General features: G+C 39.4%; 1 protein-coding gene across 1 annotated transcript in view; it reads right to left on the minus strand.

Moving 5' to 3' along the window:
• The window catches only part of SNX3 (sorting nexin 3), a 41,494-nt gene extending 38,840 nt beyond the window's left edge, over positions 1-2,654 (minus strand). The window contains exon 1 of the mRNA XM_054569794.1: positions 2,328-2,654. Coding sequence (XP_054425769.1) covers positions 2,328-2,489 — 162 coding nt within the window. The 5' untranslated portion in view covers positions 2,490-2,654. The remainder of the gene's footprint in view (positions 1-2,327) is intronic.
• Between the last annotated feature and the right edge of the window lie 21,985 nt (positions 2,655-24,639).

Raw genomic sequence — 24,639 nt, forward strand, 5'->3', positions numbered from 1 at the left:
AAGCGACCCTAATAGTCTTAAATACTATCCTCATACCAAAAGATAAATGGAGATTGGGAAACTTGCATTCTAAAGTGCCACCATCCAGATAAAATTGCTCTGTGAATTAGAGTAATTTCAATCAGATCCTGTAAAATTGAACATTTTTCTCAAGACCAGAATTAAAGAGTAGCTATAAGACAGTTTAAGGGCTCAAACTCTGGGAAGTAAAATGGCTTGCCACATGGCAAATTCAATAGCAAAAGGCGGGCAGTAGGGTCTGGGAGATGAGCAACAGGTTAGAAAATAATAAAAACTATTACAAAATGATTTACCTATTCATTTCACTGGTCATTTTGCCTTAATGTAAGATTAGTTATTCTCAAAAACCATATGTTGCTTAGAATAAGACCTAATATCTTACTAAATGGTGTCCTGAGTTTTAAGTTAACACATTACATATTAAGAGAAACCACAATGGCATTTTATAAGCATTAGAAACGCAATTACATTTTCTTATAGGGCAACTGCATTTATGATTGTTAACAGTCATTAACACACAACAAACTGTTCTGTATAATACAAACCAACGTATGTAATACTTTGTAACTTAAAAGGGATTGTGTCCTTTAAAATGCAAATGATCACACCATAAACACAACTTAAGTATCAATTAAGTATCAACAACTTTAAGTATCACATCAGCTATTTGGTAATGAGTGTCAGATATATTTTTAAAATAATTATCAGATTAGAGTGTTTTTAATATAATGCACTCAGCAAGATAAACACAAAGTTATTAAATGGAGGAAGTGTAGGCAGGAGATTCCAGTTCAGTTGTGTGACAGGAAGTACTAGCTATGGAAATTTAGAAACAGGAATACCAAGCTCTGTTTCAGCAGAAGAAAGGAAGGAAGGTAAGTAAGGGTAAAAGGGGAAGTTCTTTTTAATGACCAATATGCCATATATTTAAGACAATCCAATGTCATTGCAAAAGTTTTTATAAAGGCTCAATTTTCCACTAGGTTTAGGTGGTAATGTACTTCCCTAGGCACACCGGAGCCTGGATTTGCAGTTTCACTATAACAAGACTGCTTACGAGTCACATTTTACACATCTGTGTAGGGAGGTATCGGTGGCTTGCATCATTAAAGTTCGATGATTTTTTTTAGCAACAGCACATAAATAAATCATTTTTAAAAAGTGTATGTTTCACAATATGAATACACTTAACACTACTAAACTGTACATTTAAAAATGGTTAAGATAGAAAATTTCATGTTTTTTTTACCACAAAGTGCGTTGAGTTGAAGAAATTATTCCACTTAAATGTTAATAGTAATTTGTTATGTAAATTTTGGTTACTCTAAAGCTAAATTCTTATGCTTAATTTTTAATAATTTGTTGTCATCTTTTGCAGCTGGATTCATTTTATATAATTAATTTTTAAAGATTTTTCCACACATGAGCATGAACTACAGTGAAAGTGAAGCACTATTCTCAATTAGCATCTTTCAAATCATCTGAATTCCTTATTGCCAACAAACACTGGCGATAAAATTACAAGTGTGTTTCTCCTTCAGCTGATTCATTCATTCAGTGAAGTGCAAATCTCGAAATTAACAGAGCAAGATCCCTAACTGAATACGCTTTTGTCGAAGCGCTATAGTTTTGGATTGTGAGGTAGGCACCCCCCCCCCCCGCGGCCCCCCGCCTCCGCCACCTCAGACACCGGCGGCCCAGAACGCCAAGGTCAGTCATTTCCAATCACCGTCTCAGCTGGTTCAGCCCTACCAAATTTGTCAGGCTTTTGTGAACTTCCATTAGGTTCTGTTCAGAAAAGTGTACAAACGAAGTTAGTCTGGTGGCTTGGGAAAGCCAGAAGCAACCAGCTTGGCTCAGCCACCTCTATGAGAAATGTTCAGGAAAAGAACCTGGGAAGGCTCCAACTTTGCGCAAACCCTCTATCTCAAGTCACATCTACCTCCCTTCCTGAAGGGCTGTGTTCGGTGTTCTCGAAAGATCTACCCCTATCCAACTCAAATGTCATTCCCGGATCAGCTGGCTGAGGGGCAAGCAGTGCCCAACCCACGCCCTGTTCTTCGAGCACCTTCTCAACGTGCCAGCGCTGGCCTCGGCTCAGTCTGTAGCCCCCATCCAAGCCCTAGACGAAAAAGGACCCTGGCCCACGACCCCGCCCGCGGATACGGCTGCCCTACAGAGTCAGCCGGGCGATCCTGGCCTGAGCTGCTTTAGCTGCCTGAGGGGATTCACTTCTGGGTCGGCTGGGGGCAACCTGGGACTGCGGGAAGGGTCTCACTGTTGAGGGGGGGAAAAGACGGCCTCACCTTGACTCTGATTTCATAGGTGGTGAAGCGACCCCGGCCGACACCCACAGTCTGAGGGTTGCTCACATCGATCTCAAGGAAGTTGCTGGGCGGCCCGTAGGCGTCGTTCAGGTTCTGCGGTTTGGTGATCAGCCGCCGGGTGTCTGCCACTGTTTCCGCCATTTCGCAGTTGCAGCCGCCGCCGCCGTGGGCTCCCTCCGCCCCCGCCGCGTTCCACCGACGCCGCTGCCGCTGCTGGCCGCCGCGGGGACACCAGGCTGGCGCGCAGCGGTCGCAGAGCGAACGAGCACGTAGGGAAAGCGTTCACCCCCCCTCGCGAAGCTCCTCCCCCCGCCCCTCCGGCTTCCGTCTGGCGTGCCCAGGGAAGAGACAGCTGACTTGCCGGAATGCCGCACCCAGGGTCCAGGAGGCTCAGCTGAGGCCGCGGAGCACAGCAGACTAGGCGGAGGTGGGGTAGAGGGGTCACGGGACTTGTAGTCACGAGCAGGTTCCGGCCAGACTACAGCGCCCACAATGCACCGGGCGAGCGCGTCGCTGTGAGAATGCGGACAAGGTGTAGCGGTACCCAGGAGTGCGGAGGCGGGCGCTTCCTGTCTTTCTGTGTCTTCCTGGGTCTGGAGCGGTGGGAAGAACAACGGAATTGGCTTAGCGCCCTTTGGAATTGCGGGATGAAAGTTAAATGGCAAGATATGGGACGTTTGCCGGCTATGGAAACAAACTGCCTCCGCCAGCTCTATGCCAACCTATCCACCGGCTCACCTTAAACCACTGAACGTGACTTTGGAGGTAACCATAAACAATTCCCTCAGTGGTTTTCAGATCAATTTTAAGAGTCGCACCAGACACGTGACAGATTTAATAAATTGAAGGCTGTAAATAGGACAGTGGAATAAAAAAAACTTTCGAAATCACAGCGCTAGGATCAAATTTTATTTGACAGGTAGGCCCTCTAAAACAAAATAACAGGTAGTAGGTAGGGTGAAGCCTGCTTTGAATGCCCAATGTTTGGGTGATCTGCAACTTTTTCCCTTCAGTTCCCACATGGTCCCGGTAAGATAAAAAATAAAGAAGTGGCAAATATCTCATCTCATTCAAACAGCATTTGAAATGAAACTCAGATAAAACTTAAATGAAAAGTAGACAAAAATATATCGTAGTTCATCTGTAGCAAATGCAGGTTTTGAGCATTGAGGTAGAAGGATAAATTTCTGTTCCTGCCTGGAGGGTTACTTCCCTTAATGTTATAGTCCCTCAACTCTTTCTGAATTTATGTTGTTTCAGAAACCGATTTACTTCAAATAATCTGTCCCTTAAAATGAAAAGTTGTCCAGCAACCATTCCTAATAGCACTAAGAACAGTTGAAATACATAAATTACTTAAATATGATATGATTATTTCCCAAAAAACTCAACATTCATTGATTCAACAAACATTGAAGGCCTACTTTTCAATTCTAGACACTGAAGAGATACGGGTAAAACACGGAAATTCTCTGATCTCATTGGGTTCATAGTTTAGTATATCTTGGGGGAGACAAATAATAAATAATTTACCTGCGAGTATGATTGGTGTTATAAAGAAAATAAAACTGGATAATGAGGTAGTGATAGAGACTAGCTCATTAAACAGGGTGATCAGGGAAGTCCTCTCTGAGTATATCTTTCAAAGTATAAGGGTAATAACAGAGTAAAAACCTGCCCAGACAGGACTCCCTGTCTCCTGTTGCAAGAGACCAAAAGGGAACTTGACTAGTATGATTAAAACAGTGAGCTCAAGAAATGAGTATAGTTGACTTTGAATTTAAGAGACCAGGAACCACACTGTATTGTGTTGTTATCCTGGACACCTGAACAAAGCAATCGTGGCATATTTTCATAAAAAGCATCTGCCTCATTCATTGTAGGCCACAATAGAACAGCCACGGGCAGTAACGGCAGTTGAGTGCGGCGGGAGAACAGCTACAGAGGACAGCCGTGCCGCAAGCAGCATAACACAGTCATACAGCTAAAGAAGAGCTTCCTAGTGTAAATATCAAGAAAACTTACCTTGGTGTTTTTGGAGATAGGTGATACTCCTAGAAAAATACAAAAAAAGAATAAGCTACTAAAATTAACTGGAGAATTTAATGGCCGAATAATAGTAAAGAACTTAATCTATAACTTTTCTCTGTCTAGGAAATGTGTAGTTAGAATGGAGATGGAAAAAATACATTGACAACAATGACCAAAAGTTAAAAAAAAATCTCGGATGGAAGGCACAGGATCTAGAAGGACAAAATTATAGATCAAAACCTATACAAAAAAAGAGTCCTTGTTCCTGGAAAGAAGGAATTAATATCAGAAAAATATCACTGCATCCAAAATTAATAAAGCAATTATAATTATAATTCCAGTGTGGTTGGTTTTACCCTCCCCCTGCTTTGGGTGAGTAATATTGGAGTTTTTTTTTTAAGTTCATATGTGAGAGAATAAGATTATGAAACTGAAAAAAAATAAAAGTAGGATTTGCTTTACCAAATGTTAAAACTCACTATAAAACAATTATAAACAAGAGTGTGGTTTCGGCTCTATATAAAATAGAGTATAGAAACAGATCTCAGTAAAGAACATGATATATACCAAGAAGCATTTCTGTTCCTTGGGGAGACAGTGTTGACACAGTTGAATGTCCAAGGAATAAAGGGACTTTAGAGATGGTCCCCTGCATTATATCATATATGAAAAAATTCCAGATATAAATATAAAAAATAAAACATGTATTAAAAAAATTTAGGAGAAAAGTTGTATGACCTCGAATAAGAAAATGCTTCCTAAGCAATGTGGGATATAAACTATAAAAAAAGTCATTTAAGTACATGAATTTTTCAATAAAAATTATAAAGCAAAAAGCAAACTGGAGGAACTATATGCATATATAACAAATAAAATAGTAAAAAGCTAATTTCCTAATATAAAAAGAACTCCCATTAATTGATAAGAAAAAGACAACCCCATAGAAAAATAGGCAAAAACTATAAGTACTCTTCTACAGCTTTTTCATGTAATAAACATCAAATCAGAACAATCTCATGAGTAAATGCTATTATTGTCCCCATTTCACAAATGGGTAAACTGAGGCACAGAGGCTAAATAACTTAAAGATCACTTAGTACAAACGGCAAAACTAGCTCCAGAATTTATATACTTAAACAATGTTTCATGCTGCCTCTTAGGTTAAGAAATTCAAATGCACAATAAGCATAAAAATGTTCAACCTCACTAATCAAATAAATGTACATTAAAACAAACATGAAATACTATTTTCTGTGTATCATACTGGCAAAAATAAAGAACAGGAGCATGCAGTGTTAGGGACAATGTAGGGAAACGCACTCCTTGATGACATGACTCTGAGTTGTCTCAATATTTGGGAAAAGTAATTTGATTGTGTTTAGCAAAATTAAAAATATTCAGGACACTTTGATCCCCAAACCTGACTTTTCCTGCAAGAGACTTTAGTACTTACGCATGTAAGTACAGGTATGTTTATTACACTTTTGCTTGTAGTGGCAAAAACTGTAAACAACCTAAAGACCTATTAATAAAGGCCTATCAAGTGCTTGAAATATAGTATATTCAAATTATATAATACTTTGGGCCAACAAAATAGTTCTATTTTTGTTTCTTAAAATATTAAAAATATTTTTAGTTATTAGAATTACAAGAAGAATACCCATGATGTATTGCTAAGTGAGGGTCACAGAATACTCTGTCTAGTATGGTCCCATTTTGGTAAATAAACAAAACCCTATAGGTGTTTTACATGTAGTTTATACATGTAGTTTATATGTGTGTATTTTTATGTGGAAGAATGCATACGAGGCTGTTAACACTGGTAACTCTAGAAAGGGTGGCAATCTGGGGAGGGGATGGGAAGACACGAACGTATTGTAAGGGTGGACTAACATGTTACAGAGAAAACTACAACCAATTTTATGTTTTTGTAACTGACAAATTCTAGAAAAATAATTTGTCATTGTGCCTGCATTACTGTGGTCACCTTGAGAGTTGTGTTCCCTGAGTAGATTAGATTATCACAGCTTGATGTCTTTGGTCTTTCTGCGATCACTGAACAGTTAGCTGATATTAATGGTCATTTCCAATGAAGACTTTCTTATAGGCAAAAGGAGGTGTTGCCCTGTGGGAGCAGTTAGTTAATATTTTCATTTTAAATGTGTACAATGGAGGTTCTGTTTTATCAACCTGTCTCTTGCGAGTTTGATTAATGCATCACTCCCCCAGGCCTGATCACCTCTGAGGAAAATTATTAAACCAAGTAGCTGGACCTCCAAAGATTCAGACTCTGGAATTGCAGCAAACATAATGAAGTCCTGGAAACTTCTCAAGGGCCAGGTATAGCCACTTTTATATCATCTTTCCAGTTCAAAGCATTTCATTTCCCACACTCTGACCTATTGTCTAAACCCCAACTCCCTGGCTTCTGATCATTCCCAAAGAAAATCCCGAACCAAATAGCACCTTTGCAAATTTATGGTTTCCAACTTCAGTCGACTCTTCAGTATACCTCAGCAATTTCCTATTTTATCGTCTCCTCTTCCCATATTTGTACCACTTTTCCTTACTCTCAGCAAGTAACCTCACTTCATGATGCATAAGGAAAAGAAAAAGCCTTGAAGCTCAGTATCTCCTTCCTCGCCACTGAACCACAGGTCATCCACAGAACTTCTCAGCACATGAGGCAGGTCCAGGTCACTTCCAACTTTGAAGATATGGGAATTTTTGAATTTGGCATTGAGGAAATTATTTATAAACACTGTGGTTTGTTTGTTAATTTTAAATAAAGCATTTACATGACTCAAAAGGCAAAATGCATTTAGATTGTTCATTGAAAAATCTGTCTCCTGTCCCTATCACTAGCCATCTACTTCCTGTATGTATTGACAGCCACTGTTACCAGTTTCCTGTGTATCTCTGTATTCTTTCAAAAAAATTCTAGTGTGTAAAATGTATGTGTATATATTAACAGAAGTGGCATAATAGAATACACTTTTGTACTTTATTTCCCTTAATAATATCTTGAAGATAGACCTACATGTGTACAGTGACAAAGTTCTTCATTACCTGATGTGCTATAATTTAATTTGTCCCCTACTGATGACTTTATATGCCTGTGTGTGTGTGTGTGTGTGTTTATGGGTGTGTATGCTGATCTTAGCCTTTCACTATTACAATGCTGCAAGAATAACCTTGAATATCATCCCATGTGGGATGAAATTTGTAGGATAAATTTTTATAAATGGAATCACTGGACCAAAGCACATATGCATTTATGAAACATTGCAAAATTTCCTCTGGTACAAGTTTTACCAGTACCAAATTATCAAAGCTGAGGGGGAAGGGGTCATGACTATCCTCCTAATTTGTAGTCATCTGGGCAGAAGTGGGTAACTTAGACACCCCATTTGTGGCTGGTGTCTTAAGTAGGGACTGTCGGACTGAGTCCTTAAATTTGGGGTCTATGCTAACTCTACGCAGTTAATGTCAGAACTGAATTGTTAGATACCAAGTGACATTCCAGTATCAGAGGTTTTGGAGATGATGTTGATCTGTTCTAGTGGCGTATCAGATAGTCTTTCTTCTCTCAAAGGTTAACTCTCCACTTGCACAGTCAGGGAGAGGTCAGCATATGGTTGCTCCCAGGACAGTCTGAGTTTGGAGTCTGGGAGGCTTGTGCTTTAGCTGAACACATCTTCACACTGATTTATTTGTATATTTGCTCATGGTTTTATTTAAAGACGAGACCGTATTCCCAGGAGCTAGCTAGGCCTTGCTAGCATGCCCCATTCAGCAAAATACGCCTGCTGGTTACTTGACTCCCACTATCAGTGGGAAAATTGGGTTTTAGGCATGCATGACTGATTACCCTTGGAGCAGCCTCTCCCACCCTGAGATCCTTTACAAAATATCTCTTCCAAAATGCACAAAATCCTATACTTTGTTATATTTTTTGTGATTTAGTGTCTCTTCTATATTGGTAAATTAGGCAGTGCCCAGCTGGTTGTCTCAACATCAGAACCATCCTGTCATGCTTTTTTCAGGTTCTTTTCCATCAATCATTTCTTTTTTCCTGTATCTTCTTTCTCTTTGTGGCAGCCATGACAATGTATCTCTCAGATCTCCATCTTCATGAAACAACCTATGGCCTCAGCTGCTGTGCTCTGAAATTCATTACTGTGTTTGTTCTGAGGCTACATTTTCCATGGGCTGTTTCTGGCCAAATGCTGAGTACATCAGTCAAAGGCTGAGAAATGCTCAGACTTTAGGAATAAAAGGCAGGACCATGCCTGGGAGAAGAGAGACTCTCCTCTGATACATGACATTGCCTCTAATGTCTGGAAGTGTCAAAGCAGCCATGAATGAGCATTTTCTGTCCCCAGTCAAGTGTTTGACTTCTGGAAAAAGTAGGTACAGGATTCCTTTGGAGATAGAAGAACCCTGACATCATTGAGAGTGACTGATTTCAACCATGTAAGGCCAGGCAAGGTTAGTGTAAACCTGGATCAGGGTGAAAATAAACAAGTCCTTAGCTTGGGGAACACTGGTAACCAGGCACTTGCATTCTTTCTCTCAAGAAAATGGATTACCAACTTTCCGAGTGAAGAACCACTAATGTTAACTACAGCAGAGAGTTTCTCAAACATTAATATACATATTAATCATTTTGAAGTCCTAAAAATGCAGTCCAGGAGTTCTAGAATGAGGACTGAGACTTTGCATTTCCAGTTAATTCCAATGCTACTGGTCCCCAGAACACGCTGAGTAGAAAGGATCTACAGAATCTTGGGAATGCCAGATATATTGATTAATTAGTGGGGGAGGGAGAGGGTCCCATTCCAGAATGAATGGCTTCATGTGTCTCTTTAGATAAGCAAATATCTCCCTCTCAAGACTCTTAGGCCCCTCTGCCCATTCATGTGGCAAATATGTACAGAGCGACTACAATAAGAAAGGCACTGTGCTAGGTGCTAGGGCAGGAGGGAACACAAAGAAGAGGGACAGTGGTAAACAAGATACAGTTTTTGCTTTCAGGGTCATTCAGTCTGATCATAGGGACATATCACTAGATTGTGATGAGAGTCATATAGCCCAGTCTTGGAACTAATAAGGGAAGAATTCCAGAAGGAAGCAACAGCAAAACAGACATGAAATTAATGTTTGGCAGGCAAAGCCTGTGGTTTGGGTGTGTCTGTGTGTGGGATGTGCATTCTGGAGATAGAGATAAGAACTTGCAGAGGCTCAGAGGAAAGAAAGAACTATACTTAGCTCAGTACTACTGGAATGAAAGAAAAATATGTCAAGGACTAAGGCTAGAGGGACAAGGCCATGAAGGGCATTACAGTCCATACTTATGGTTCTGGACATTATCTAAAGACCTTCTAAAGGAAATCACTGAATGGAAATGAATTAATTTGATTTTTAGTTTAGAAAGATCACCCTGGCAAAACTAAAATAATAACAATGGGAGTGCAAAGAAGTGAATGCACTTGTGAAGTGCATTGTGAAGTGGGAGTGAAGTTTGGGTTTGACCCAAAGAAGCATTACACTAAGCAACAGAGGACTGCTCAGCCTGGAAGTCTCTGAGATGCCAGGTCAGAGGAGGATGTTGGCGTGCAAAGCATACCATGACATCTGTTGGGAGATGAGGGGCCTGACAGGTCTCTGTGGATTGGTGTTAATGTTCTAGTGAAAGGCCTTAGCCACAGAGATATATACTCCTAGGCATATCAGGTTTGATTCCTAGTAGTATTTGCAAAGGAAGTAAGCTCTTCTAACAATTCATTTGGGAACACATCCTCATAGGAGGTGCATTTGTCCAGAACATGTGGGTTGGGTTTGGTAGAGACACTGACAGGCCTGCTAGTCCAAGGCTGGATCCACTAAGCTTTTAATGTTCCCAAATCTATACTTAACTTCAATCTTGAGTATAGGCATACCACTACAATGTTTGCCACTCACATACTCACACAGGTACACATATGCTACTTCTGTTTGTTGTCCTTTTGACAACTTGTGAGTTCAAACTTACAAGTCTAAAATCAGTCTCATCCCATTTACCCCCAAGTGATACCTATTATTTACATCCTTTTTGGTATAAATAGTATCATTATTTTTTAAATCACTTGGGCTTATAATTCACCTACAGTGAGTCACCTTTTTTTCTTTCTTTGTCATCTGCCTTTCATTCCCCCTGCTATATCTTAGTTTTAAGTAATGCTAGACTGCAGAGATCTCCATATTGCCTATTTTCTCTGATCTCTCATCCATTATCCACAATACTAGCATGATTTACATATCGCCATTCAGTTATGTTTTATATTTACGTTAAATTTCTCTTGGCTAGAATTTTATATTTTATACAAACACACCTGCGTTGAAGACAATACTATGAGCATCTCAATTCTATTTAACCAGGACTTGATAGAGGACATGGGCAGATTCATTAGTATCTACATAACCCTAGAAGAGTAACTTTACCCACCCGTACCTTCATTTCTTTATGTATAAAGTGGGGACAACACTACCTACACCACAGCATGGTTATAAGCATTGAAAGAGTTAATATTTTTAAAGCATTTATAACAGTGTCAGAGACAATGGTAAGCCCTGACATACCTAGAATCTGCATAGGAGTTAATAGGGAACTAATCTCATCTAGAAAAAAAGAGAAAGAACATGGTTAAGAGATCACAGGATGAGGCCACGAATGCTATGATAAGGAGTGTATGGTGGTGTTTAGCTAGGTTTGTGAGTAGAGGACATTGAACGAATGTCATACCTAGAAGAACGTAATAGTGGGAAGCCTGTGATCCTCTTGACCGGAAACCTGAGTTTAAATCTATTGACAGAATGTTTCAAAGCCTTGATTTATTTACTGTTGTTCTAGATTCAAAACATTGGTTTTCACAGGCATTTTCAGTCTAAGACTCATGCAGGGATGTCCAACCTACAGCCCTCAGGCCACATGCAGCCCAGGATTGTTAGGAATGTGGCCCAACAAACTATCGTAAATTTACTTAAAATGTTATGAGATTTTTTTTGTCATCATGTGTTGCAATGTATTTAACGTGTGGCCCAAGAAAAACTCTTCTTCTTCCAGTGTGGCCCAGAGATGCCAAAAGGTTGGACACCCTTTGGCCAATGTCAATTAATTTAGGTCCTATATAAAACAGCTGCCACTGGAGATTTATATTACCATCGCTTGCATTTGAGAAAGTCAAATGTTTCAAAATATGGTTAGTTACAAAGTACATTTTTGATAAACTAGTTTGAATACTGCATTGTGGATAACAAGGTTAAATAAAGGTTCTAATAAGACAAACAACGACAATTTAAATAAATCGGATGTTTTTGTCGAAGATTACTCTGTGATTTTCTCCAATTATTCATGACATTTCGCCCATTCATATTGTGATCCGCTTTAATAGTAGAAGGAAAAAAAAATTCTTGTCTCCTTGTTTATTCTTTGTTCTCAAGGAGATAAGCTGTTTATAAAGATGTTATTTGTTATTTAAATCACTTTTACTGAAGTTGTTTATTTCCTTGTTTCAGTTTCTAAAAATATTGCAACAATTGTAATGCTTCTTAGAGATGTCTATTCAATTCAGAGTGATTTGTACTGAAATTCTTTGCTAAATGGGCACAGGTGCTGATGTGTATAACATGATAGAGGGAGTTAAAACTAATAAATGTTTTAAAAAACATAACAGAGATATACTTATGTCAACTTTTGAAATCTGTGATTAAATGCATTTGTGACCTCAACTATCATTTATTTGTAAAGATTTACCTTTATACCTGCCAATTTATATGTATTTAATAGTAGTAATAATAATAATAAATTATATAACACCAAAACTATAAACAGAAAAATTGCATAATTTGAATCCAGAAATCTATTTCTTAGAAAATGCCCTTTAATCACTTTGCAGATTTTCAAGATCATAATTATTACATAAAAGTAATTACATTAAAAGATAATTTACCTCATAGTAAAGTATCATATTAAAGCTGAAAAACAGTACTTGTAAACAGAATTACATTTTTTAAAAAAATTGTTGAACAGCAAAACAGGAAATTATATCTACTGCTTTTCTCTTTGCTATGCATTAAATTACCTCCAGAATAAGTTTTGGTAATTTGACACTATAAAGATACATAGTAGTATAGCACACAGCTCTATATTACATGTCTTACATATCAATCTATACAACTAAATAAACCATGGCTTATCCTAGGTAATAAACGGAATTGATGTGTGAAATAAAACCAAGAGGATTTGCTATTTTAAGGGACAGTTGATTATTTCTAAGAACTAAAACTTCAAAATCCAGCTGAGTTGATTTGGACTAAAGAAATGAAGCCTGGTTCCATAAATTATAGTATGTATTCCCACTGAGTAAGCCCTAGAAACTGCAAACTCATATCTGTGGATGCACATCTCTCCCTTTGAAGCTGATGAGAATTTCTTGGCCTAAGCGAGATACATGCTGGGAAAATTGGGCCCTTGCAATTGGTGTGTATAGACATTAGAGGTCTCGACACTGTTCTCATCTGGTCCCTTAGTTTTCCCCAGTCTTGGTTATGACATGAGAGGCTCAACTTTATAATAAATCTTTCTTGAATTAGATATACCCCATGACTAAAAGGTATTCAGGTTTTATTATCTAGAGTATCTAGATTGAGAACTGCTTTGTTACTAGCAAACGAGTAAATAGAACTCACCGTGATTTAAAACTTACTCAGGTAGTTCCTCAAGATGTCCATTTGAAAACAGCGAAACACAACACAACACCCAGTTTATTACATTGAGGTATAAGCCTAATCATGGCTAATTCTGGGTGTAGTCACCTGGTACAAGTACTAATACTTATAAACAAATGATTTCATATAGTTTTATCATTTCATCTTTTGAGTTTTGAAGATTGGCTCCATTTTAGGCCGCTTTAGTTCCACAGAATAAGAAGTCTATACAACTGAAAAACATTCAGTCTATTTGATGGTATATATGCACTGTGTCAAATCCAACTAACCAACCAACAAAACTAGATTAGTTATAACCATCATCAATGGCAGTCAACATTCTATGTGGCATGGTTTACTTTTTGTCTAGAGACACATCTGTTTTAAGGGTCATTAAAGAACTATTTCATTGAATAGGCAAGCTTCCAGTCCCTATTACTGTTCAGTTAACTTCAAGGAGTAGTAGTTATGTTATTTTGGGCAAGTTACTTATGTTATCTCTCAGAATCATTGACTCTTAACATGTAGAATGGCTAGGTTAAAAAATCAGAAGATCTTTCAGGTCCCTAGAGGATCTAAAATTAATTTTTTTGTTTTGGTTCAAAATGGTGATGTGGGAAGATCGTGAACTCACCTCCTTCCATGGGCACACTTAATGTACAGCTACATATAGAACATTTTCCTTAAAATATGATTTTTCTCACTGAGACAGGATATCCATCTACATGAAACTTATTTTTCTTTTCTAATGAGGAATACTTAATAATTTGTAGAATTAAGCCTGGAATATTCTTGGAGTTCCCCTGGGAATATTAAAATTTAATTACAAGGTTTTATAATTATTTATACCAAAGAGATTTATTTCCTGATTTAAAAAAGCATCAGGTCATCTGGTCAAGATGACGGCATAGGTAAACACTGTTTGCTTCCTTGCACAACCACATCAATATTACAACTAATATCTAAAATATATAACAACCATCACTCAGAACTATCAGAAATTGAGTTGAATGGAAATCTGACAACTGCGTTTTTGCAAGACAGTGGAGGAGTGATTGGAAGTCAAAATGACCTCCTCCCAGGCCAATCTGGAATTACAACTGAATTGTGGAGAAATCACCTGGAACAAACAACTGAACAATAGTGAGAGAGAAGCCTTATAACCTCAAACAGACAGAAGAATCAGCTTTAGCACAACCTGACTGCCACTTACCCTGGGCTCCGGCAAAGGCAGGGGCAGAGTGGGCTAGAGACTCCTGAAGAGGGACTGGGAACAGAGGCTTTGGGGAGAGAATGAAAGAAAAGCTGGTGGAATCCTGGTGCTGGCTTGTCCCACTTATGGCAGCATCCATATTGCGCAGCCACTCCCCTGAGCAGCAGCAGCGTGAGAAGAAAATATTGTCCTGCCCCCAGGAGGGACTCTGCCCCACCCTGTGGTGTCTAAGCCTGACTTCTGAGTGCAGAGTGACTAGATTAACAACTGAGGGAGACAGCCACAAATAGTAGATTCCTGGAAGTCTTAAACAGGCTGCCTAAGATCAACGGGGTCGACATCTGACATCATCAGAGGCAGATCCAGAAAGAAAAAAGAGTAGTAAGTACTAGAAGCTACCGAGATGAAATCCACTGTGGCCTTCTCTATGATTTGAGATAGTTTCTTTACTACATAACTTTTTAACCTCCATTTTAGGTCCATCAAGTTTGTGCATATTAAGTCATTAGATTTTATGCTTGAACTTTATTTCTCCTTTCTTATAATAGTCTTAATCTCTTTACAGCCTTGTTAATACTGGTTCATTTGCTGTTGATAGTGGTATTGCAGGGGAGAGTTATTTGTGTGGATGTGGGGTTTTTTCCTGGGCTTTGTGGTTTTGTTCTGGCAGCACCTGCACAAAAACACATAAGATGTGGTAGGCAGAATGACCATCAGTCAACCAGCTGGAGGGTAGGACTCACCAAAGAATGACCAAACAACAAGCATAACCCAATTATTTCAAAAGAGCCAATACAAATATCATAAAAGGCATCCAAAGAGTAGCAAGTTTAGGACATCAAAGAGACTGCGCCACTGAATCTCACAGGTCTCCTATGATAGAAGTTCATGCCACAATGTCAGAAAGTCAAGACAGATCAATTTAAGAAGCAGAAGCAAAAGAGAAGAGTCTCACAAATAATGGGAAGACAAAGAAACACCCCCCAATTAAAGAGAAAGGAGGAATCCCCACAAAGAGAACTAAATGAAATAGAGGCAAGTAAAATCAGATATTGAGTTCCAAACAATGGTTCTAAGGAAGCTCAATGAGCTCAGTGAGCTCAGAAAAAATTACCAAAAACTACAGGGAAACTACGAGGAACTTACTGCAAACTATACCAGCATGAAAAAGGACATAGAAACTATCAATAAGACACAAGAGGAACTGAAGAATACAATTTCTGAACTGAAGAACACAGTAGAAAGAATCCAAAGCAGGCTAGATGAAGCTGAGGACCGGATCAGTGAGCTGGAAGATAAGGTAGTAAAAAGCTCCCAGAAAGAACAAGAAAATGAAAAAAGGCTGAAAAAGAATGAAGAGGCATTTAGGGAAATGCAGGACAACCTGAAACATAATAATATCCATACATAGGGATACCAGAAGGAGAAGAGGATGAGGAAGGGATAGAGAACCTGTTTGAAAAAAATAATGATGGAAAACTTCCCTAATTGGAGGAGAGAAAGAGTCACACATGTCCAAGAAGCACAGAGGGTCCCATTCAAGAGGAACCCAATGAGGACCACTCCAAGACACATCATCATTAAAATGGCAAATATCAAAGGCAAACAGAGAATCCTAAAGTAAGCAAGGGAGAAACAGGTAGTAACATATAAGGGAGTTCTGATATGGCTAGCAGCTGACTTCTCAACAGAAACACTGCAAGCCAGAAGGGAATGGCAAGAAATATTCCAAGTAGGAAAGCAAAGGCCTGAAACCAAGACTGCTCTACCCGGCAAAGCTCTCAGTTAAAATGGAAGGTGAAATAAGGAGTTTCGCAGACAAAAGAAGGCTAAAAGAATACACCTCCACCAAACCAGCACTGTAAGATACGCTAAAGTGACTGCTTTAAGAAGATGAAGAAAGAGAGTGAGAAAGAGGAACGAAGATAGAAAAAGAAAAAATGAATAAGTACCTATCAATAATAACTTTAAATGTAAATGGATTAAAAGCTCTAATCAAAAGACAGAGAATAGAGAGAATCAAGATGACGGAGGAGTGAGTGGAAGTCACACTGACCTCCTCCCAGGACCAACCTGGAATTACAACTAAATTGTGGAGAAATCACCTAGAACAAACAACTGAACAATAGCAAGAGAGGAACCTTGTAACCTTGGAAGCAAAAGAATTGGCTCTAGCACAACCTAACTGCCACTTACCCTGGTCTCCAGCAAAGGCAGGGACAGAGTGGGCTAGAGACGCCTGAGGAGAGACTGGGGAAGGAGGCTTTGGGGAAGAGAACCGAGAGAGTAGCCGGTGGGATCTTGGTGCCGACTCATCCCCCATGCGGCAGCAGCCATCTTGCTCAGGTAGAGACCACTCCCCCTGAGCGGCACCAGAGTCAAAGGACCCAATAGCCTAACCCCCAGGTGGGATTCCACCCCGCCCTGTGCTGTCTAAGCTGCCTGCTGAGTGCAGAGTGGAAACCACAGACTGTAGATCCCTGGCTAAAGCGGGCACAGATAGGTCTGGCAACACTTGAGGAGAGACTGGGACAGAGGCTTTTGAAAGAGAATCGAGAGAATAGCTGGCGGGATCCCAGTGCGGACTCCTCCCCCATACAGCAGCAGCGTGAGAAGACCAAATAACCCCACCCCCAGGAGGGACTCTGCCCCACCCTAAGATGTCTAAGGCGCCCTGCTGAGTGCAGAGTGAATAGATTAACAGCTGAAAGAGACAGCCACAATCAGTAGATTACTGGAAGTCTCAAACAGACTGCCTAAAGTCAGACAGGGTCAACATCTGACATCATCAGAGGCAGGTCCAGAAAGTAAAAGCAGCAGTCTCCAACCATAGAAGTTCACACCACAGAGTCAGGAAATCAAGACAGATCAACTTAAGAAGCAGAAGCAAAAAGGAAGAATCTCACAAACAATGGGAAGACAAAGAAACACCCCCCAATTAAAGAGAAAGGAGGAATCCCCACAAAGAGAACTAAATGAAATAGAGGCAAGTAAAATCAGATATTGAGTTCCAAACAATGGTCCTAAGGAAGCTCAATGAGCTCAGTGAGCTCAGAAAAAATTACCAAAAACTACAGGGAAACTACGAGGAACTTACTGCAAACTATACCAGCATGAAAAAGGACATAGAAACTATCAATAAGACACAAGAGGAACTGAAGAATACAATTTCTGAACTGAAGAACACAGTAGAAAGAATCCAAAGCAGGCTAGATGAAGCTGAGGACCGGATCAGTGAGCTGGAAGATAAGGTAGTAAAAAGCTCCCAGAAAGAACAAGAAAATGAAAAAAGGCTGAAAAAGAATGAAGAGGCATTTAGGGAAATGCAGGACAACCTGAAACATAATAATATCCATACATAGGGATACCAGAAGGAGAAGAGGATGAGGAAGGGATAGAGAACCTGTTTGAAAAAAATAATGATGGAAAACTTCCCTAATTGGAGGAGAGAAAGAGTCACACATGTCCAAGAAGCACAGAGGGTCCCATTCAAGAGGAACCCAATGAGGACCACTCCAAGACACATCATCATTAAAATGGCAAATATCAAAGGCAAACAGAGAATCCTAAAGCAAGCAAGGGAGAAACAGGTAGTAACATATAAGGGAGTTCTGATATGGCTAGCAGCTGACTTCTCAACAGAAACACTGCAAGCCAGAAGGGAATGGCAAGAAATATTCCAAGGAATGGAAAGCAAGACCTGCAACCAGACTGCTCTACCCAGTAGACTGCTCTACTCCAAGACACATCATCATTAAAATGGCAAATATCAAAGGCAAACAGAGAATCCTAAAGCAAGCAAGGGAAAAACAGGTAGTAACATATAAGGGAGTTCTGATATGGCTAGCAGCTGACTTCTCAACAGAAACAATGCAAGCCAGAGGGAATGGCAAGAAATCTTCCAAGGAATGGAAAGCAAGGCCTGCAACCAGACTGCTCAACCAGCAAGGCTCTCAAAATGGAAGGTGAAATAAGGAGTTTCCCAGACAAAAGAAGGTTAAAAGGATACACCTCCACCAAACCAGCACTGCAAAATATGCTAAAGGGACTGCTTTAAGATGAAGAAAAAGTTTCTATGAATACCAAGTTCCTTTCAGAGTTGCCAATACTTGATATTACCAATATTGTAATATTCATTAATCTGATTGTGACAATGATGTTATTTTAATTGTTCCTTTACTATTTGTTGAAACTAAAGCTGTTTTAGTATTTAAAAAAACAAAAATGAAAGACATAGAGTAGCTGAATGGATTAGAAAACATGACCTGCACATATACCGCCTACAAGAGACCCACCTCAGAACAAAGGGCCTTCACAGACTGAAAGTAAAGGGATGGGAAAAAATATTCCAAGCAAATGGACAAGAAAAAAAAACCAGAGGTAGCAATACTAATATCAGCCTAAATAGATTTCAAAACAAAAGCCAAAAAAGAGACCCAGAAGGACACTTCATACTCAAAGGAAGAATCCATCAAGAATACATAAACATTGTAAATCTATATGCACCCAACATAGGAGCACCCAAATATATAAGGAAAATATTGGAGGACTTCAAGAAAGATATAGACAGCAACACACTGACAGTAGGGGATTTTAACACCCCACTGTCAACAATGGATAGATCTTCAAACAAAATGTCAACAAGGATATTGTGGAACTGAATGATGCATTACATCAAATGGACTTAACTGCTATATATAGAACCTTTCATCCCAAAGAAGCAAAATACACATTTTTTTCAAATGTACATGGAACATTTTCAAAGATAGACCACATGATAGAACACAAAACAAGTCCAAATAGATTCAAGAACATTGAAATCATAACAAGCATTTTCTCAGACCGCAATGGCTTGAAACTGAAAACCAACCTCAAGGAAAAATACTCAAAAACATTCAAACTCATGGAAACTGAATAGAATGCTATTAAACAGTGAATGGGTCAATAATGAGATCAAAGAAGAAATCAAAAAGTTTCTGGAAACAAATGAAAACAAACATACAACAGTCCAAAACCTATGCGACACAGAGAAGGCAGTCCTGAGAGGGAAGTGCAGAGCAATACAGGTCTACCTAAAAAAGATAGAAACATTTCAAATAAACGACCTAATCCTACATCTTCAAGACTTGAGAAACAAAAACAAACAAAGCCCAGAGCATGTAAAAGGATGGAAATAGTCAAGATCGGAGCAGAATTGAATGACATAGAGATTAAAGAGCATTCACAGGATCAATAAATCCAGGAGCTGGTTCTTTGAAAAGATAAACAAAATCGACAAGCCTTTAAGAAGACTCATCAAGAAAAAACGGGAGAGGACCCAAATAAATAATATCAGAAATGAAAGAGGAGAAATTACAACAGATACCATAGAAATACAAAGGGTGGTAAGAAATTACTATGAACAATTATATGCCAAGAAATTTGAAAACCTGAGTGAAATGGACAAATTTGTAGAAAAATATAGCCTTCCAACACTGGATAAAGAAGAAGCAGAAAGTCTGATAAAGGCTGGTGAAAATGAAACAATAATCAAAAAACTCCTGCACACAAAAACCCTGGGCCAGACAGTTGCACAGGAGAATTTTACAAAACATTTAAGAAAGAGCTAACCCCTGTCCTCGGACTATTCCAAAAAATCCAAGAAGAAGGAAGACTCCCAAACTCTCTTTATGAGGGCAGCATCATCCTAATCCCCAAACCAGATAAAGACACAACGAAGAAACAAAATTACAGGCCAGTATCGCTGATAAACATAGACCGTAAAATCTTCAACAAAATATTGGCAAACCACATCCAGCAATACATTAAAAAAGATCATCCACCATGATCAAGTGGGATTTATCCCAGGGATGAGAGGATGGTTCAGTGTTCACAAATCAATAAACATAATACATCACATAAACAAATGGAAAGACCAAAATCACATGATTATATCAATAGATGTGGAAAACTCATTTGATAAGGTACGGCATCCATTTATGATAAAAACACTCAGCAAAGTGGGACTAAAGGGGGCATACCTCAACATAATATGGAAAAAAAGAGCTACTACCCTTCACAACAGGATGGATGGAACTGGAGAGCATTATACTAAGTGAAGTAAGCCAGGAAGTGAAGGACAAATACCATATGATCTCGCTTATAAGTGGAACCTAATCAGCAAAGCAAGCAGGCAAGAAAAATATGACCAGCAACATTGAAAGAAAGAAGAAACCAACGGGGACGGGAGGGAGCAAAGGAGGGTGGTAGTGGGGAGGGAAAGGGAAAGGGTAAGATTAAGGAACAGGTGTGAAGGACACATGGATGAAGCCAAGGTGGGGAAGGATTGAGGCGGGGAGGTGGGAGTGGGTGTGGCAGGGGAAAGTGGTGGTGGGTAAATGTAAACAAATGTATTTGAAAAATTTAAAAATAAATAAATTAAAAAGAAAAAACCTACAGCCAACATCATTATCAATGGGCAAAAACTAAAAGCTTTCCCACTAAGATTGAGAACAAGACAAGGTTGTCTGCTTTCACCACTTCTATTGAATATAGTATTGGAAATCCTAGCCACAGTGATCAGACTAGAAAAAGAAATAAAAGGCATCCAAATTGGAAAGGAGGAAGTAAAACTCATTGTTAGTAGATGACATGATAGCGTACATAGAAATCCCTATAGATTCCACCAAAAAACTACTTGACCTAATAAGCGAATTTGGCAAGACAATGGGATACAAAGTCAACATTCAGAAATCGAAGGCATTTTTGCACACCAACAATGAAAAAGCAGAATCAGAAATCAGGAAAAACATTCCATTTACTATAGCAACATGGAAAATAAAGTACCTAGGAATAAACTTAACCAAGGAGGTAAAAGACCTGTACTCAGAAAACTACACAACACTGAAGAAAGAAATTAAGGAAGACACAAATAAATGGAAGCATATACTGTGTTCATGGGTTGGAAGAATTAACATCATCAAAATGTCCATGCTACCAAAGGAAATTTATACATTCAATGCAATCCCTATTAAAATACCAATGACGTATTTCACAGATATAGAACAAACATTTCAAAAATTTATATAGAACCATAAATAACCCCAATTAGCTGCAGCAATTTTGAGAAAGAAGAACAAAGTAGGAGGGATGAGAATACCTGACCTCAAATTATATTACAAGTCCACTGTAATCAAAGCAGTTTGATTACAAAGCAGTTTGGTACTGGCATAAGAACAGACACATAGATCAATGGAACAGAATAGAGAGCCCAGAAATAAACCCATGTCTCTATGATCAATTAATATTTGACAAATGGGGCAGAAGCATAAAATGGAGTCAAAATAGCCTCTTCAACAAATGGTGATGGGAGATCTGGGCAGCTACATACAAAAAATGAAATTTGACCACCAACTTATACCATACACAGAAATAAACTCGAGATGGATAAAAGACTTAAATATAAGTCACAACACCATAAAAGTCCTAGAGGAGAACATAGGCAGAAAACTCAGATGTTCCATGCAGCAATATTTTCACAGATATAGCCCCTAGAGCAAGGGACATAAAGAAAAGAATAAACAGATGGGACTTCATCAAAATAAGAAGCGTCTGCATGACCAAAGAAAACATCAGCAAAATGAAAAGAGAACCAATCATATGGGAAAATATATTTGACAATGATACCTCAGACAAGGGTTTTATCTCCAAAATATATAAAGAACTCACACAACTCCACTCCAGGGAGACAAACAATCCAACTAAAAAATGGGAAAAGGACCTGAACAGACACTTCTCCAAGGAGGACATATAAAGGGCCCAGAGACATGTGAAAGGATGCTCAGCATCAGTAGCCATTGGAGAGGTTGAAATTAAAACCACAATGAGATTCCACTTCACACCAGTCATAATGGCCATCATAAAGAAAACAAATCAACAAACAACAAGTGCTGGTGAGGTTGTGGAGAAAAGGGAACCCTACTACTCTGTTGGTAGGAATGCAGACCGGTGCAGCCACTGTGGAAAATAGTTTGGCATTTTCTCATAAAGCTAAAAATGGAACTGCCTTTTCACCCAGGAATTCCACTGCTGGGATTATACCCTAAGAATCCCAAAACACAAATTCAAAAGAACCTATACACCCCAATGTTCATAGCAGCACAATTTACAATAGCCAAGTACTGGAAGCAACCTAAGTGCCCATCAACAAGTAAATGGACCAAAAAGCTGTGGTACATTTACACAATGGAATACTACACAGCAGAAAGAAAGAAGAAAGAGCTACTACCCTTCACGACAGCATGGGTAGAACTGGAGAGCATTATGCTAAGTAAAATAAGCCAGGTGGTGAAAGACAAATACCATGTGATCTCACCTATAAGTGCAACCTACTCAATAAAACAAGCAAAAATAAAAAATATATTACCAGCAACATTGAAAGAAAAACAAGCAAACAGTAATGAAAGGGGAGGAGGGTGGAGGGTAACGGGGAAAAGAAGAAGTGTCAAGTCAAGGAACATGTATAAAGGACCCATGGACAAAGCCAAAGTGGGGAAGGATTGAGGGTGGGAGGTGGGAGTGGGTGGGTCAGGGGAAAGTGGTACTGGGAAAATGGAGACAAATATATTTGAACAATAAAAAAATTAAAAAAAGAAAAATCAGACAACTATGCAATTAAAGAAACCACATCCATCCAGACTAGTAGGAGAGGCAGAGATGTGGAACAGGCTGGCCACACACCCATGTGAGGTGGAAAAAATTCAAGAGGGATATTTTTGGATTGAGGAGCCCCACACCAGGTCCCACAGCCTAGGGTTTCAGTGCCAGCATATAAATCCCCATAATGTCAGGCTGCAAAAACCAGTGGGGATTGAGTCAGTGGAAGAAACTTTTGGAGCCCCAAGCAGTTCCCCTTAAAGAACCCATACATGGACTTACTCAGGCTCTCTCCCTCTGAACTCCAGCACCAAGGTAACTGCTTGAAAAACGCCGGTGGCAAACAGGGAGAAACTGAAGTGTATGCCATCAAGGTGGGAGCTGGGGGACAGCTTTCTCTCAGACAGAAAGGTGGGCAGAGGTCATTATCTCTTTTTGAGCTCTCCCCAGAAAGAGTCACAGTACTGGCAGGCTGTAGCCATATCTGAGACTCAATCAATCTGGGTAACACTGTTTGTCCCACCCTTGAGATCTCCTGAGACTCGACCCCACCGAATTTACAGGCCCACCCAAGCTGTTAACAGTGACTTTTCCATATGAATGGCTGGTCTTGGCTCATCCTTCACAACTTCCTAAATCCTATCAAGCAATAGCTGGCCTCAGTGAGCCTCCATCTCCTGTACTTCCTGCTAAGTGATCCAGACCTAGCACTAACAGTAGCCAGCCTAGATTTGCAGTTTGATTTTGCCTCTGTATCTCCAAGCTAAGCACATGTAGCAGCCACCTCAGATTGCTTTATAGCTCATGCAGGATGGCACCAGGCAGATCATAGGTGGGATCTGATCTTGGCCCACTCCACCTGGGAAACCCCAGAGCCTGTGAACCCAGTGGACAGCTACAGACCATGTCAGAGCACCACAACCCTGCCCCTGCACAGCTGATCCTCCATAGAGGGCAGAGGTTGGTTGTTAGTGGTTACAGCCAGTCTTTGCAGCAGACTGGCCTGGGTAAATCCCTCCCATTGACATGCTAACAGCAATTAAGTCTCAACTACAAGAGGAGGGTGTATTCATCTTACACAAAGGGTGAAACTTGAGTGCACAGCTTGGGAAATAGGGGAGACTGTGCCACTGGACACTAGAGGAATCTACTGCATTTGGCCACACTACCAAGACAGGGAGTCAAAGCCACTCTACCTAATATACAGAAACAAACACAGGGAGGCTGCTAAAACAAGGAGACAAAGAAACATGGCCCAAATGAAAAAGCAGATCAAAACTCCAGAAAAAAAAAACTAAACAAAATGGAGATAAAGCAATTTATCAAAGGCAGAGTTCAAAACACTGGTTATAAAGATGCTCAAGGAACTTAGTGAGGACCTCAGCAGCATAAAAAAGAACCTAGTCAGAAATGAAGAATACACTAATTGAAATAAAGAACAATACAGGGAAACAACAGTAAAATGGATGAAGCTGAGAATCAAATCAAGGATTTGGAACACAATGAAACAAAAAAACAACAAATCAGAACAAGAAGAAAAAAGAATCTAAAAAAAAAAAAAACAAAAACGAGGATAGTGTAAGCAGCCTCTGGGACAACTTCAAGCATTACAACATTTGCACCATGGGGGTGCCAGAAGGAGAAGAGAAAACAAGAAATTAGGAA

The sequence above is a fragment of the Pteronotus mesoamericanus genome, unplaced genomic scaffold (genome assembly GCF_021234165.1).
Source record: "Pteronotus mesoamericanus isolate MK-2021 breed Mesoamerican mustached bat unplaced genomic scaffold, CSHL_Meso_final contig_20, whole genome shotgun sequence".
Classification (NCBI taxonomy): Eukaryota; Metazoa; Chordata; class Mammalia; order Chiroptera; family Mormoopidae; genus Pteronotus; species Pteronotus mesoamericanus.